We start from the raw sequence: 15135 nt of genomic DNA on the forward strand, positions 1-15135 counted from the left end.
AGGCATGCAAAAGAAGCCACAAAGTGCAGGTGGTTTGGGGGGGGGGGCGGAGTGGGTGCGAAAGAGAAAGAAACAGCCCCTTGCGCTGCAAATATAGGTTTATCAGGTGTCTATCCCCTCATTGATTTAAAAGTCACATATCAAAACACAGTGAATACTTGGGGGTTGAAAGCAGAAAGGGTTTACTCGGACCCATTGGAATTAATGGACCTAAATTGGCCATGCTCATTCATTTCAATGGGTTCATCTGCCACCATCCCTCCCTTAAGCCTTCTCTTCTTAGGTACTGCTCAGCTCCATCAACTTTTCCTCAAAGCAGTCCAATCTGCACAGCTTTAAAGCCTTTTATTTTTCCCTTCTCGAGGGGAGGTATATAAAAGGCTCAATGCACTGGGATGTAAATGCAAAGTCTGGCAACACTGCAAGCGAGACAGAAGAGTTGCTTTTAGGCCCACCCCAACACACACCTGAGCCCCAAATGTCTATTTATCTACTGCGGCAGAGATGCCCAACTTTTTGCTCCCAGTGGAGGCTGATCCACTAGGTGAATGGGGCACTGGCCCCCCAACTTGAACTGTGTGTTGCAGCGGCAGAAAAAGCTATTTACAGAAGTATAGAGTCCAGATCAGGGCATAGTACCACTCTATTCTGCCTTGGTCAGACCCCACCTGGAATACTGTGTCCAGTTCTGGGCACCACAGTTTAAGAAGGATGTTGACAAGCTAGAAGGTGTGCAGAGGAGGGCGATTGAGGTGATCAAGGGTCTGGGAAGCAAGCCTGATGAGGAACGGTTGAAGGAGCTGGGTATGTTTAGCCTGGAAAAGAGGAGACTGAGAGAAGATATGAGAGCCATCTTCCAATATCTCAAGGGCTGCCGCGTGGAAAATGGAGCAAGCTTATTTTCTCCTGCTCTGGAGGGCAGGTCTCGAGCCAAGGGCTTCAAGTTACAAGAAAGGAGATTCCGACTAAACATCACAGTAAGAGCTGTTCAACATTGGAACGGTCTCCCTCGGAAGGTGATGAACTCTCCTCCCTTGGACGTTTTTAAGCAGAGGTTGGATGGCCATCTGTCATGGATGCTTGAGCTGAGATTCCTGCATTGCAGGGGGTTATGCAATGCCTTTCAACTACTCTTCTATGATTCTATGAACTCTGATTAGCCCCTAGGCAGAACCAACCAGCCTCCTTTCTTACTTGCAACTGGCACAGTGAGTGGGGCTGCCTCCCAGCTTCCTCCCCCTCTGCAGTATGTTTTGTTCTCCAATTAGGTAAAGGTAAAGGACCCCAGGATGGTTAAGTCCAGCCAAAGGCGACTGTCGGCTTGCAGTGCTCATCTCACTTTCAGGCTGAGGGAGCTGGCATTTGTCCACAGACGGTCATGTGGCCAGCAGGACTGTACCGCTTCTGGCACAACGGGACACCGTGACGGAAACCAGAGCACACGGAAACACTGTTTACCTTCCCACAACATCAGTACCTATTTATCTACTTGCACTGGTGTGCTTTCGAATGGCTAGGTTGGCAGGAGCTGGGACGGAGCAACGAGAGCTCACTCAGTCGTGGGGTTTCGAACCGCCAAGGGGCTCGGTAATTTAGACCACAGCGCCACCCGCATCCCATGAAGGCAGCTCACCCCCGTTGCGGGGATTCAAACTGCCAACCTTCTGATCGGCAATCCCAAGAGGCTCGGTGGTTTAGACCACAGCACCACCCACACCCCTGCCCTCCTATTCCTCAGCAGTGGCACAGATGGGGAAGAACCTAGATTGAGTTGACTCCACCTGCCCCCAGCTCTGGCTCCGCCTACTGCTTCCGCCCTGCCAGTCCCAATGTCCAACAACCACCACCGCCATCCCTTGCAGGTGCCTGAAACACACACACACTTCCCAGAATGCACCTCAATCGGACTTCAGGCCGCCCGGGGAGGCGGCGGCGGTGGCAAGCCCCAACGTACCGTGGCTGGGGAGGAGCGCGAGGTGTGAGAGAGGGCGTGCCTGGCGCTCTCCATGCCGCTGTGGATGAGGTAGGCTCCCGAGCTGGACACGATCTGGCTTCCCCCGATGTCCATCGCGATGCCCACCATGCCGTGCGAGGGGATAGTCGTGGGAGACGAAGGCCCCGTGCTCACCTGAGAGCTGCCTCCCTGCGCTTCGAAGTAGGAGGAGGCGCTGCTCGGGGCGTAGATCTGAGCCTCGGTGTTGTAGGAATAAGCGGCACGTCTGCCGGAAGACCGGGGTTGGGGTGGGGAGAGGAGACAGGAGACGGAGAGACAAGGGGTTTGGTTACGAACACACAGGCAGGAGGGCCTTCCGAGCGCATAGCTGTCAAGTTTTCCCTTTTCTCGCGAGGAAGCCTATTCAGCATAAGGGAATTTCCCTTAAAAAAAAGGGAGAACTTGACAGTTATGCAAGCGGGTCTGTGAAGACCTAAGGGTTTGAAAGTACTTCCCCCAAAATAACAGAGTCCTTTCTGTTGGGGATAATTCAGACCGAAATTCCCAGGTGTCAAAAAAGGTTATGGCAACTTAAGCTGACAGAATATGCGCAGCTCGCGGGCTTAACATACAGAATAAGAGAACAAGAAGAACATATGTTTAAAGAAGATTGGAAAACCTTTATTGAATATATGGGAAATAACTGTGTACGGCTGAAAACGCTGGCAGCATTAAGATAAATTCAACAGTGTAAACAAGTTTTGATGGAGGCAATAATGAACTGAATGGTACAGTTTTTTGTAAAAAATATGCAGGGATATAAGATGTACAAAACGAACCATGGAAAGAGAAGAAGGGAAGTCATTGATATCTTCTCCATAGGAGCAAGGCATGCAGTGGTACCTTGGTTCTCAAACGCCTTGGTACTCAAACAACTTGGAACCCAAACACTGCAAACCCGGAAGTAAGTGTTTGCGAATATTTTTTGGAAGCTGGACGTGCTCCATTTTGAGTGTTACGCTTCTGATTTGAGTGCCACACTGAGGTCTGTCTGCTTTTGCTATTTATTTTGCGTTTTTGTGGCTTTTTTGTTTTGTTTTTGTGACTGAGTGGAACCCAGTTCAGCTACTGATTGATTGGTTGATTGTGTGACTGCAGTACATTGTTTATTGCTTTCATTTTACGGATCAATGGTCTCGTTAGACGGTAAAATTCACGTTAAACTGCTGTTTTAGGGGTTATTTTTAAAAGTCTGGAACGGATTTATCCGTTTTGCATTACTTTCTATGGGAAAGTGTGCCTGTAAGCAGGACCCGAGCACAAGAGCCCTCTTCCCTCCCGCAACTGATTTCCAGAGGCATAACTGCCTCCAACGGTGGAAACAGCCATCAGAGTTACTGATAAGATTTTGTCCTCCATGAATTTGCCTAATCTTCTTCCAAAGCCACCTATGTGGGTGACCATCACCGCCTCCAGTGGGTGGGAGTTCCAGAGTTTATCTCCCTTCTCTCCGTGAAAAAGGGCTTTCTTTTATCTGTCCTGAATTCTTATGGCATTCAGATCCACTGGATCTTATGGCATTCAGATCCACCACCACAGAAAAAAGGGTGAAAAAGCATTCCTCTGTCCACTTTTCTCCTCCCCCCCTGCATTCATTATTTTATACACTTTTGTCTCCTCTTAATCATCTTCTCTCTAAACTAAAAAACTACCCTGAGCTCCTCGGGGGTGGGGGTGGGGCAGAGGCAGAGGTGGAAAGGTGATTGGGCATGCTATACGTATGGTACATTGCCCCAGTATTCACCTGGATGAAGGGGGGACGGGACAGGGTGTGTATTTGAATCTAAAGAAACAAACAAATACTGTATAATTCGGTGCATGCCCAAATATAAGCCGCACCTTTGAAATTCAGTGCCGGGGGGGGGGGAGGAAAAAAAAGGACAATCCCCGAATATAAGCCGCTTCCTTAAAATTCCAAAGGCACTCACACCCGTTTCGTCCAACCGTATGTCAGTTCCAGCAGCGATCTTGTAAAAGCCCGTTTTTGTAAGGTCGCGAATTTAAGCCGCCCTTTAACCTTTCACGGTCGGAATTTTTTTGGGGGAAGTGAGCCTTAGATTCAGGCCAATACATTAACTGGGAAGTGAGGGGAGGGTTACTTACATGGTCCCATTGGCGTAGACAGCTTCTCCTCCTTCCACGTACTGGACTTGAGCTGGATAGACGTGCTGTACCGTTTGCACCTAAGAGAAAGCCACGGAGATGGCAGCAGCCATGAAATCTTGCCACTGTGTCGCTACAACAGCCTCAGCACCCTGCCAGCTCGCTGGGCTGGGAGGCGCAAAGGAGGGCAAAATAGTATCGTGTCCCTGCACCCTAGTTGAGCAAAAGCCTCTCCCAGGACAACACTTTGAATTGCGCCTGGAAACGTACTGGGAGCCAATGTAGATCTTTCAAGACCGGTGTTATGTGGTCTCAGCGGCCGTCACCAGTCTAGCTGCTGCATTCCGGATTAGTTGTAGTTTCCGGGTCACCTTCAAAGGTAGCCCCACAAAGAGCGCATTGCAGTAGTCCAAGCGAGAGTCAGTATGGCTGAGAGTCACTGCCAAGCAACTTTTCCCCACTGGTGCTCCCTTAAAGGATGCTCTATTCAGACAAGCATTTCATGCTTCGTTTGGGGAAAAAAAAGTGGTGGCTCTTGTAGTTTTTTATTTAAGGCAGCCTGTTTAGCCTGGAGAAGAGAAGGTTAAGGGGTGATATGATAGCCATGTTCAAATATATGAAAGGATGTCATATGGAGGAGGGAGAAAGATTGTTTTCTGCTGCCCCAGAGAAGCGGACACGGAGCAATGGATTCAAACTACAAGAAAGAAGATTCCACCTAAATATTAGGAAGAACTTCCTGACAGTAAGAGCTGTTCGGCAGTGGAATTTGCTACCAAGAAGTGTGGTGGAGTCTCCTTCTTTGGAGGTCTTTAAGCAGAGGCTTGACAGGCATATGTCAAGAATGCTTTGATGGTGTTTCCTGCTTGGTAGGGGGTTGGACTGGATGGCCCTTGTGGTCTCTTCCAACTCTATGATTCCTCAACCAAGTGCTGCCTGTATGTTTTGGACTACAAGTCCCATCATCCCTGGCCATGTTGGCTGGGGCTGATGGGAGTTGTGACCCAACAACGTTTGGAGAGCACCAAGTTGGGGACAGCAGGTTTGCGATGTTTCCTGATTTGACTTTGCACGATTTCTGTCTCCAAACTTTGAGGATGCCAATTAAACACCAGGTCATAAATAATCTATAGATACATATGTCAACTAATTCAGAGCAGGCCTGCATTTGTTAGGTGACTTCCCAAATTATCAAAAGAAGAGAGAATCCTGCCCCTTCTGATTTACGTTTTGAAAAATGTGTCTACTCAGAAGTATGTGCCCCTGAGTTCAATGGTACTTACTCCCAGGTAGTGGGAGGACTGAAACCTCAATGAATGCCTCGTTTTTAAGGTGCTGAGTAGGACCTTTTTGGTTGAAATTCATTCTGGAAATATTTTTTTTCCCCTTTATTGATTATAGCTCGGCTTTCAATACCATCCTTCCGGACATTCTCATCAGAAAGTTAAGGGACCTGGACCTTTCTTCTAACATCTGTGATTGGACAAAAGACTTTCTGAGAGATCGGACACAAAGAGTTAGGATTGGACCTGTTACATCTACCTCCCTGAAGCTCAGCGCTGGTACTCCACAGGGATGTGTGCTAAGTCCATTCCTGTATTCGTTATATACCGTACGTATGATTGCATTCCATCTGACTCATCTACTGCAATTATTAAGTTTGCTGATGACACCACCATAATGGGTTTAATTACAGGCAGTGACGAATCTGCGGACAGGGGGGGAGGTTCAAAAGGTATCCACATGGTGCTGTGAGAACAATCTCAAGAGTTTATTTTTTATTTTTTGCAATTTAAGGTTACAGTGGTGCCTCGCTTAACGAATGCCCTGCTTAACGAAATTTCCGCTTAACGAAAGGATTTTTCGAGCTAGACGAATTCGTTTTATGAAAAATTTGTCTAGCAAATCGCGGTTTCCCATAGGAATGCATTGAAATTCAATTAATGCATTCCTATGGGGAATTTTTTAAAAAAAAAATCAATGCATTCCTATGGGATTCGCTAGACGAATTTTTCATTATAAGAAAAGACCCGTGGAACAAATTAAATTCGTCTAGCGAGGCACCACTGTATATTAGTTCTTACGCTATTATCCCAAAACCAAGACATTTGATGGTGCAATATGGTCTATTCTTTTCCGTTTGACTTTTTTTCTGAAGCCAGGACAGGGTTCAGCTGAAGTCTGGGAGCGACCTGGTCTCTGTTGCAAAATGGACATTACCTGCTGTGGAACCTGCTGGACTCTGGGGACGGACAGCTGCTGCATTTGCGCCCCTTTCGGAGTGGAGCCTGTAGCTTGCACCAAAACCCTCTGGAAGACAAACAAACACAGAATCACCCTTTTGGGTGCCTTTACAAAAGCACCTCTCTGCTAACATCCCTCGAGGCGGCGTTCAACACGCATATAAACCCTGGAAGGAAACAACATTGGAATCTAGCAATAAGCCGAAAATTCAAACAGCCTGCAAGCAGCTCGCTGTATCCAACAGAGGCTGCTGCTGAACACTTGGCAAACACTGAAGGATACACACTAAACACTGGCTCTTTCCAGACATCACCAGTAAACTATGGTTTTAAAACCATCACTTGCGCTTCCACACATAAAAGCCATGGTTTAGAACTGGCTGTTTCCCACCCACTCCCCACTCCCATTTCTATAGGGCAGGGACCTCTGGAAGCAGAGTTAGGGTTATAACCGTGGCTTGTCAAATGGGGAAGCGCACTAAACCGTGGTTTGCAAACTCACGCTATGTAGATGCCCTGTGGTGCCTATTCCTGTTGCCAGCTTGGTGGTGGTGGGAGGCAGCAAGCAGATAAGATTCCCCCCTCTTCCGCCCAAAGGCTCGGAGTTAAAGAAAGCAAGAAGGCATCGCTCGGAGAGGAGAGCGGATGGAGGACTCCTTACCTGCTGGGATGCTGGCACTGGCTGGACCACAGGGGCCTGGACCGATGCCGACGTTCGCAGCGCCACAGGAGTCGTGGAATCTGAGCCGCCCTCGGACTCCTGCATGCCTGGCTCTAGGAGAGAGAGGATGATGGGGTGGGGGGAACAAAGACACCGTTTTTTAAAATTGTTTTATTTTTTCATGCTTATTTCCATGCTTATTACATACCATAAACAAATACCGAAAAGGGGTACAACTTAAGAGGGGAGGGAAAAGGAAAGAAAATAAAATTTACACAATCTGTTAATAAGATAAAAATTATAACATAAATTTGTGATTGCAATTTCATGTTACAATAAAAACAAAAAACTCATTATCTTTTATACCCTACCTCCCCTTTATTCCTTAATTCTTTTCACATAAATTTACTGCCATATCAAAATACTATTTTTTATATTAATATTTTCACAATTTATAAATTGCAAAATAAAGAGACAGTTTTTAATTAACAGCAGAAGCTAAGGGTGCATGCTGGTTTCTCGGTGGGCTGGTGGGCATATGCAGCCATGGCAAGCGATTTCTATCTGCGTTATTACATTCGGCACAACAAGGGGGAAGTTCGGCCGCAAGTTTCTCGAGTTTGAGTTCTGCCCTGACGGGAAACCGAGATACGCAAACAACAGCAATGATAAAAAATGATGTCGTGATCAGAAAAGAAATCTATGTACACAAATGTGTGATGGAACAGCTAGAGAGGAACAGTGAAATCACGAAAGAAGATGATGCCATAGGCCCTCCTCCTGACAGAGTTGGCCAGCAGGAGATGGAAATTGTAATTGGGAGTGAACACATCTCTTTTACCGCGTCAAAAATTGGTTCTCAGCCCAAGGATCCATAAGGTCTAAGAGTGTTTTACTGCCTTGTCCAGGACCTCAAGTGCCTTGTCTTCACTCTCACTGGATTACACTTCAAGATTAAGCCAATTTAAATTGTATGGATTTAAATCTGTACTGTCAAGTTTCTTGCGGCGGAGTCACTTTCCATTCCTTATCTCTCATTGGTTTTATGTGTGTCAGATTTTTTACAGAGTGAATTTAATTAAAGCTAAAACAAACAAACAAACAAAAGAAGCTATTTCCATCCAGTGGCACATTGTCACCGGACTAGGGGGACTAGGCTAGTACCCTATATCAGGGGTCACTTTTTCAGCAGGGGGCCAGTCCACTGTCCCTCAGACCTTGTGGGGGGCCAGAATATATTTTGAAAAAAAATATGAACGAATTCCTATGCCCCACAAATAACCCAGAGATGCATTTTAAATAAAAGAACACATAGAATCATAGAATCATAGAGTTGGAAGAGACCACAAGGGCCATCCAGTCCAACCCCCTGCCAAGCAGGAAACACCACCAAAGCATTCTTGACATATGCCTGTCAAGCCTCTGCTTAAAGAACTCCAAAGAAGGAGACTCCACCACACTCCTTGGCAGCAAATTCCACTGTCAAACAGCTCTTACTGTCAGGAAGTTCTTCCTAATGTTTAGGTGGAATCTTCTTTCTTGTAGTTTGAATCCATTGCTCCATGCCCGCTTCTCTGGAGCAGCAGAAAACAACCTTTCTCCCTCCTCTATATGACATCCTTTTATATATTTGAACATGGCTATCATATCACCCCTTAACCTTCTCTTCTCCAGGCTAAACATGCCCAGCTCCCTAAGCCGTTCCTCATAAGGCATTGTTTCCATGCCTTTGACCATTTTGGTTGCCCTCCTCTGGACACGTTCCAGCTTGTCAGTATCCTTCTTGAACTGTGGTGCCCAGAACTGGACACAGTACTCCAGGTGAGGTCTGACCAGAGCAGAATACAGTGGTACTATTACTTCCCTTGATCTAGATGCTATACTCCTATTGATGCAGCGCAGAATTGCATTGGCTTTTTTAGCTGCTGCATCACACTGTCAAGTTTGTGGTCTACCAAGACTCCTAGATCCTTTTCACATGTACTGCTCTCAAGCCAGGTGTCTCCCATCCTGTATTTGTGCCTTTCATTTTTTTTTTTGCCCAAGTGTAGTACTTTACATTTCTCCTTGTTAAAATTCATCTTGTTTGCTTTGGCCCAGTTGTCTAATCTGTTAAGGTCATTTTGAAGTGTGATCCTGTCCTCTGGGGTATTAGCCACCCCTCCCAATTTAGTGTCATCTGCAAACTTGCTCAGGATGCCCTCAAGCCCATCATCCACGTCATTGATAAAGATGTTGAATAAGACTGGGCACAAGACAGAACCCTGTGGCACCCCACTAGTCACTACTCTCCAGGATGAGAAGGAGCCATTGATGAGCACCCTTTGGGTTCGGTCAGCCAGCCAGTTACAAATCCACTGAATGGTAGCATTGTCTAGCCCGCATTTTATCAGCTTCTTTACAAGAATATCATGGGGCACCTTGTCAAAGGCCTTGCTGAAATCAAGATAGGCTACATCCACAGCGTTCCCTTCATCTACCAGGCTTGTAATTCTGTCAAAAAATGAGATCAGATTAGTCTGACATGACTTATTTTTCAGAAACCCATGCTGACTTTTAGTGATCACAACATTCCTTTCTAGGTGCTCACAGGCCGTTTGCTTAATGATCTGCTCTAGAATCTTTCCTGGTATTGATGTCAGGCTGACTGGGTGGTAATTGTTTGGGTCCTCTCTTTCCCCCTTTTTGAAAATAGGGACAACATTTGCCCTCCTCCAGTCTGCTGGAACTTCGCCTGTTCTCCAGGAATTTTCAAATATCATTGCCAGTGGTTCTGAAATCACTTCTGCCAGTTCTTTTAATACTCTTGGATGTAGTTCATCTGGCCCTGGAGACTTGAATACATCTAAACTAGCCAAGTATTCTTGTACTACCTCCTTACTTATTCTGGGCTGTGTTCCCCCTGCTGAATCATCTGCTCCATATTCTTCAGGTCGGGCATTGTTTTCTTTTTTGGAGAAGACTGAGGCAAAGAAGGCATTGAGGAGTTCTGCCCTTTCTCTGTCCCCTGTTCGCATTTCACCATCTTCTCCTCTAAGTGACCCCACTGTTTCCTTGTTCTTCCTTTTGCTACGGACATACCCATAAAAGCCCTTTTTGTTGCTTTTAACCTCTCTGGCGAGCCTGAGTTCATTCTGTGCTTTAGCTTTTCTGACTTTGTCTCTACACGTGCTGGCTATATGTTTGAATTCCTCTCTGGTGATTTCCCCCCTTTTCCATTTTTTGTACATATCCCTTTTAAATCTTAACTCAGTTAAAAGTTCTTTAGATAGCCACCCTGGCTTCTTTAGGCACCTTCCATGTTTCCGTCTCATTTGTATTGCCTGAAGTTGTGCTTTTAATATCTCCCTTTTAACAAACTCCCAACCACCATGAACTCCCTTCCCTTTTAGTATTTCTGTCCATGGAATCTCACCCAGCGTTTCCCTAAGTTTTCTGAAGTCGGCTTTCTTAAAGTCTAGGATTTGAGTCTTACTATGCTTGGTTGCTCCTTTCCGCTGAACAATAAACTCCAGAAGAGCATGATCACTCCCGCCTAATGATCCTGCCACTTCTACCCCACTAACCAGGTCATCACTATTGGTTAGGACCAGATCTAAAATGGCTGATCCTCTTGTTGCTTCTCCCACTTTCTGGACAATGAAATTGTCTGCAAGGCCAGTGAGGAATCTGTCCGACGTTATGCTCTTGGCTGAGTTTGACATCCAACAAATATCAGGATAGTTGAAATCCCCCATTACTACTATCTCACCTCCTTTTGAATGCCTGGTCATCTGTTCCAGGAAGGCATCATCTGTGTCCTCAGTTTGGCTTGGGGGTCTATAGTAAACTCCCACAATGAGATCACTGTTATTTTTCTCTCCCTTAATTTTGACCCAGATACTCTCAACTTGGCTTTGAAGTTTTAAATCCTGGATCTCTTCACAGGTATACACATCCCTGACATATAACGCTACTCCTCCTCCTTTCCTGTTTGGTCTATTTCTCTGAAATAGATTGTATCCCTCTATTTCTACATTCCAATCATGAGACTCATCCCACCAGGTTTCAGTGATGGGCCTCATTCAAGCAGGGAAGTCCTGCTCTTCTTAAATCCTTAACTGAAGCCATGTGGGAGCACTTGCCAATCGATAACAAAACACTCCCCCCCCCCATTTTTTTCTTTTAGCCGTCCCACAGAGTTATACCAAAGAGCAAAGTGGGTTTCCATAATACAGGAATGCTGATGGTAGGAAAGAGAGTCGCAAATAGACACCGCCTCTTGCGTCACTGTCGGGCAAACTCTGACTCGCAAGCAAACTAGGCAGACGCTCGGGACAGATGGAGTCCTTAGAAACCGTCTCTATTTACCCTGAGCCGGGCTCCGTATCCAGGCAGAGAGCATGCAACAGGAAAAGGAACTATTTGGAAAGAGGGGAGGGGGGCCAGAGAAGCAAAGGAACCAACTTCTGGGTTCTATTTCTGGGGTTAACATGTGCCGTGACCCTGGAGAAGCCAAACAGCGTTTAGAAAGCGTGCTCTTGTCACCCCCCTGTTCCCCGGATCGGTGGTGTTTTCAGAACCAAACAGCGGGTCACAATGGTGGTTTGGATTGCTCCGTGTTTTTAGAAGAAAAGGCAGAAAGAGAAGGGAGGGAAACAGAGAAAAAGGGGAAGGAGGATCGAATCTAAAGGAGGAGGGACGTTGCTTTCTTTTCAAGTGGCGCCAAAGTAGAGGTTTTGAAAGGTCTGCCACACGATTAAGGAAATTGCAGATGATAATTCAAGTAGATTCCTGCGACCCGCCACCACAAGCCAAGGAGATAAGTAACTATACAACTTTGGAAGACATCTGATTGGCAGCCCTGTATAAGGCTTTTTTAAAAAAAAATGTTTAATGTTTTATTATGTTTTTATATATGTTGGAAGCTGCCCAGAGTGGCTGGGGCAACCCAGTCAGATAGGCAGGATAATAATAATAATAATAATAATAATAATAATAATAATAATAATATTTCTGGAATAGGGCGTCCCTATTTAAATCGGAGAAATGTTGGAGGGTATGTGCGTTGTGTCCAAATTCTCTGCCTCTTCTCTAGCTCCCCTGCGTAGAGAGGAATGTGCACATTTATGTAGAAACAAGCCTACTGCCTAGAGGTGAATTTGATGTTTGTTGCACCGCCCACTTTTGGTCCCCGGCTCTGCCCACCGCTGGAATGTGGCCCCTGGAAGTTTGTGCAGAAGGCAATGCGGCCCTCGGGCTGATTAATAGTAATAATAATAATAATTTGTTATTTATACCCCGCCCATCTGGCTGGCTTTCCCCAGCCATTCTCGGTGGCTTCCAACAAAATATTAAAATACAATGGTCTGTTAAACATTAAAAGCTTCCCTAAACAGGGCTGCCTTCAGATGTCTTCTAAAAGTCTGGTAGATGTTTTTCTCTTTGACATCTGACGGGAGGGCGTTCCACAGGGTGGGTGCCACTACTGAAAAGGCCCTCTGCCTGGTTCCCTGTAACTTGGCTTCTTGCAGTGAGGGAACCGCCAGAAGGCGCCCAGAGCTGGACCTCAGTGTCTGGGCAGAACGATGGGGGTGGAGATGTATACCAGTATACCTTCAGGTATACTGGACCGAGGTTCTGCACCCTTCCTTTGCAGGCCGAGGCAGTGCCCGGACCTCAGGAAGATAGCTTAAATTCTTGTCATTGCTTTTTAAAAGAGTGACCTAAAGACACCAGGTCCTTTAGTACAGCCCAGTGGATTTTAGTAAGAGAATGCAATTCACCTAAGTACGTAATTTGACATTTATAATCTAAAGGACAGCATCCAATTACGGAATAATTCAGAGCTGACCTACTAAAATTAATGGAAGTCAAATTACTCAAGTCTAGTGATTTCAATGGGCTTTCTCTGAGTGTATCACCAAAAGTCTTCTTCAAAAAGAACAACAACCCTGTTTGATGTTAGGTTTCCTTACTTAAGTTCTCCTTACCGGGAGTGTTGTTAACGGCCAATGCCTAAAACATAAAACTGAACCTAAGCATCATTAGGAATTTATGGCTGAAGAGTGGCAGAGATATGAGAGTCAAGAAAACATCTCCACCTCTGCTGTGATCTCAAGAGGTGGTTTCAAGTAACCTTCAGGCCCCGCCCCACCCCAGGTCTCCAATAAAGGGGAGAATGTTGGCTGGGTTTACATCAGAGTCGAAATTCACCAGGTGCATTTTGTACCTGGCTATCGGCCACTTGCGACGCAATGAAGACACCTGACGTCTCCACCATCTGGAGCTGCTTGCCTGGGGGTATTTGGATCTTGACTGTTTCCACACACTAGCAACACATTCTGTAGCTGCACAATCAGAATGAATTTCAGGAACCAGAAAGTCGCATTGAAAAATGCAACTTTCCGAGCCGTCTGGCAGCCAAAATGGCAACTAGGCATTCTGTTTTGGCGACTGTAACCCTGTTTTAAGGAGCCATTTGGCACCTAGCTTATACACCTGAGTTTCTAATACTGCTTTGCAGAGATCTTGTGAAGATCCCAAGAAGATTATGCCCCCAAAGCAGCTGTATGAATGCGGATTATTAATTATTCTTATTACTGCCCCAAACGTCTGGCTGCATTACAGCCACTTCCAGGGAAACTGGGTTGCCAAACTATGTCTGTGTACACACCATATACTTTTACAGCTTAGGGCTTCCTCACTGAGGAATCCTGGGAACTATAGTTTGCAGGGCAGCAATTCCCGGCTCCCAGGATTCTTCAGGGGAAACCGTGAGCTTTAAATGCATAGCGTGTACACAACTCTATTTTTTGCTAGGGGCCTAACAAGTCTTTATTTTAAAAAATTAAAAACAAACTGGGAGCAGCCCATTTCCAGCCCACCTGCCTATCGTTAGCAAGTTGCCGCTGCCGTTGGGTTGCTTTCCTCTGCCCTCCCCACCATTCCTTTTGTGTCGTTTCTTTTTTTTTTTAAAGACCAAGGGCAGGGAGTGTCATTTGTAAGATGCTCAGTCTGGAGCATTCTGGCTGATGAACAAGACAGAAAGGCTTTGAATAAATAAATAAACACACCGGTTATTTTTACTATAATCATTATTATTATTTATAGCACCCACAAACTCTGCCTGCCCCATACCTGCTACTTCACAGCCCTGCTAGCGTGGAGAGTCATGTGAAGATTTTTCCAAGTCAGGCACGAAGCCCGGCTCATAACGACAGCGAAAGCACAGCTCTTTACAACCCCGAAAGATGTCACAATTTAAAGTCTCATTGCGGAACTCAAAAACATTTCCTCTGTCAGGCTTGTTTTCCATTCAGCAAAAGGCTCCCTCCCGCCGGCACATATACGCACATGTTCATACACACAAACTACCACCAAAGAGGGGGCTTTGCAAAGCACTTTTCACTGTAGTAAGAAATCAAATAAGAGTCAGTGGAAGGGGGGCAGGGAGAAGCCCCCCCTTGCAGAACGGCTGCTATCGGCTCCAAGAGCCCCGTTTTGCTGCTGTTCCTGAAAGAACAGGCGGATTCTACGCTTAAGAGCAGAACCAGGGGGAAAAAATCAATTTTATTTTAGGGGCTTAAAAATGACTTGCATGCCTCTCCGCCTCCTCCTTTAAGCCCCACAACCACCCTGCGAGGCAGGCTAGGCTGAGGGAAGCAGTGGCCGGCCCCCAAGTTCACGCCTAGCGAGCTTTGTGGCCAAGTGGGGGAAATCGAACCCTGGTCTCTCCCCCAGGTTCTAGTCCAGCGCTCTAACCATTGCACCATGCTGCCTCGGGTCGTTTGCCCCAGGTCAGCCCTGCCCGTCAACTTCGTTGAGTTCACTCTTGAGTATGACCAATGTTGGACACAACTCTTTTTCTTTTAAACAGCCCCCCCCCCCAATTCCTCCTGCTTTCCTGGACATTGGTTTCTAAGGAAAATTGGGTTCGTGGGGGTAGTTGGCTTGCATCTGCTGCTCTTCTCGAAAAACAAGCAGCATTTTTAAAATAAAATAACATAAAATAAAATAAAACAGCATCATTTCAATTACTATAGAGAAGAAATGATTATTTTCCTTCTCCCTCTCTCTGCAAACCCCTCTCCCCCCCCCCGCCCCGCCACCCGCCCTGGAACGATTGACAAATCAGCCTGACATATTTAGTGTGT

The 15135-nt window shown here is 46.2% G+C and overlaps 1 protein-coding gene and 1 pseudogene across 2 annotated transcripts in view; one reads left to right on the forward strand and one right to left on the reverse strand.

Moving 5' to 3' along the window:
• Nucleotides 1–15135, reverse strand: part of RFX2 (regulatory factor X2) — a 53426-nt gene that overhangs the window by 25321 nt on the left and 12970 nt on the right. For both annotated transcript variants that reach the window (XM_060275360.1, XM_060275361.1), the window contains exons 2-5: nt 7001–7113; nt 6317–6406; nt 4097–4176; nt 1955–2219 (exon numbers count right to left, since the gene is read on the reverse strand). In XM_060275360.1, coding sequence (XP_060131343.1) covers nt 1955–2219; nt 4097–4176; nt 6317–6406; nt 7001–7105 — 540 coding nt within the window. In that variant the 5' untranslated portion in view covers nt 7106–7113. The remainder of the gene's footprint in view (nt 1–1954; nt 2220–4096; nt 4177–6316; nt 6407–7000; nt 7114–15135) is intronic.
• On the forward strand, nt 7547–7968 carry LOC118087277 (protein mago nashi homolog; annotated as a pseudogene).

Source organism: Zootoca vivipara, chromosome 6 (genome assembly GCF_963506605.1).
Source record: "Zootoca vivipara chromosome 6, rZooViv1.1, whole genome shotgun sequence".
In the NCBI taxonomy this organism is placed as follows: domain Eukaryota; kingdom Metazoa; phylum Chordata; class Lepidosauria; order Squamata; family Lacertidae; genus Zootoca; species Zootoca vivipara.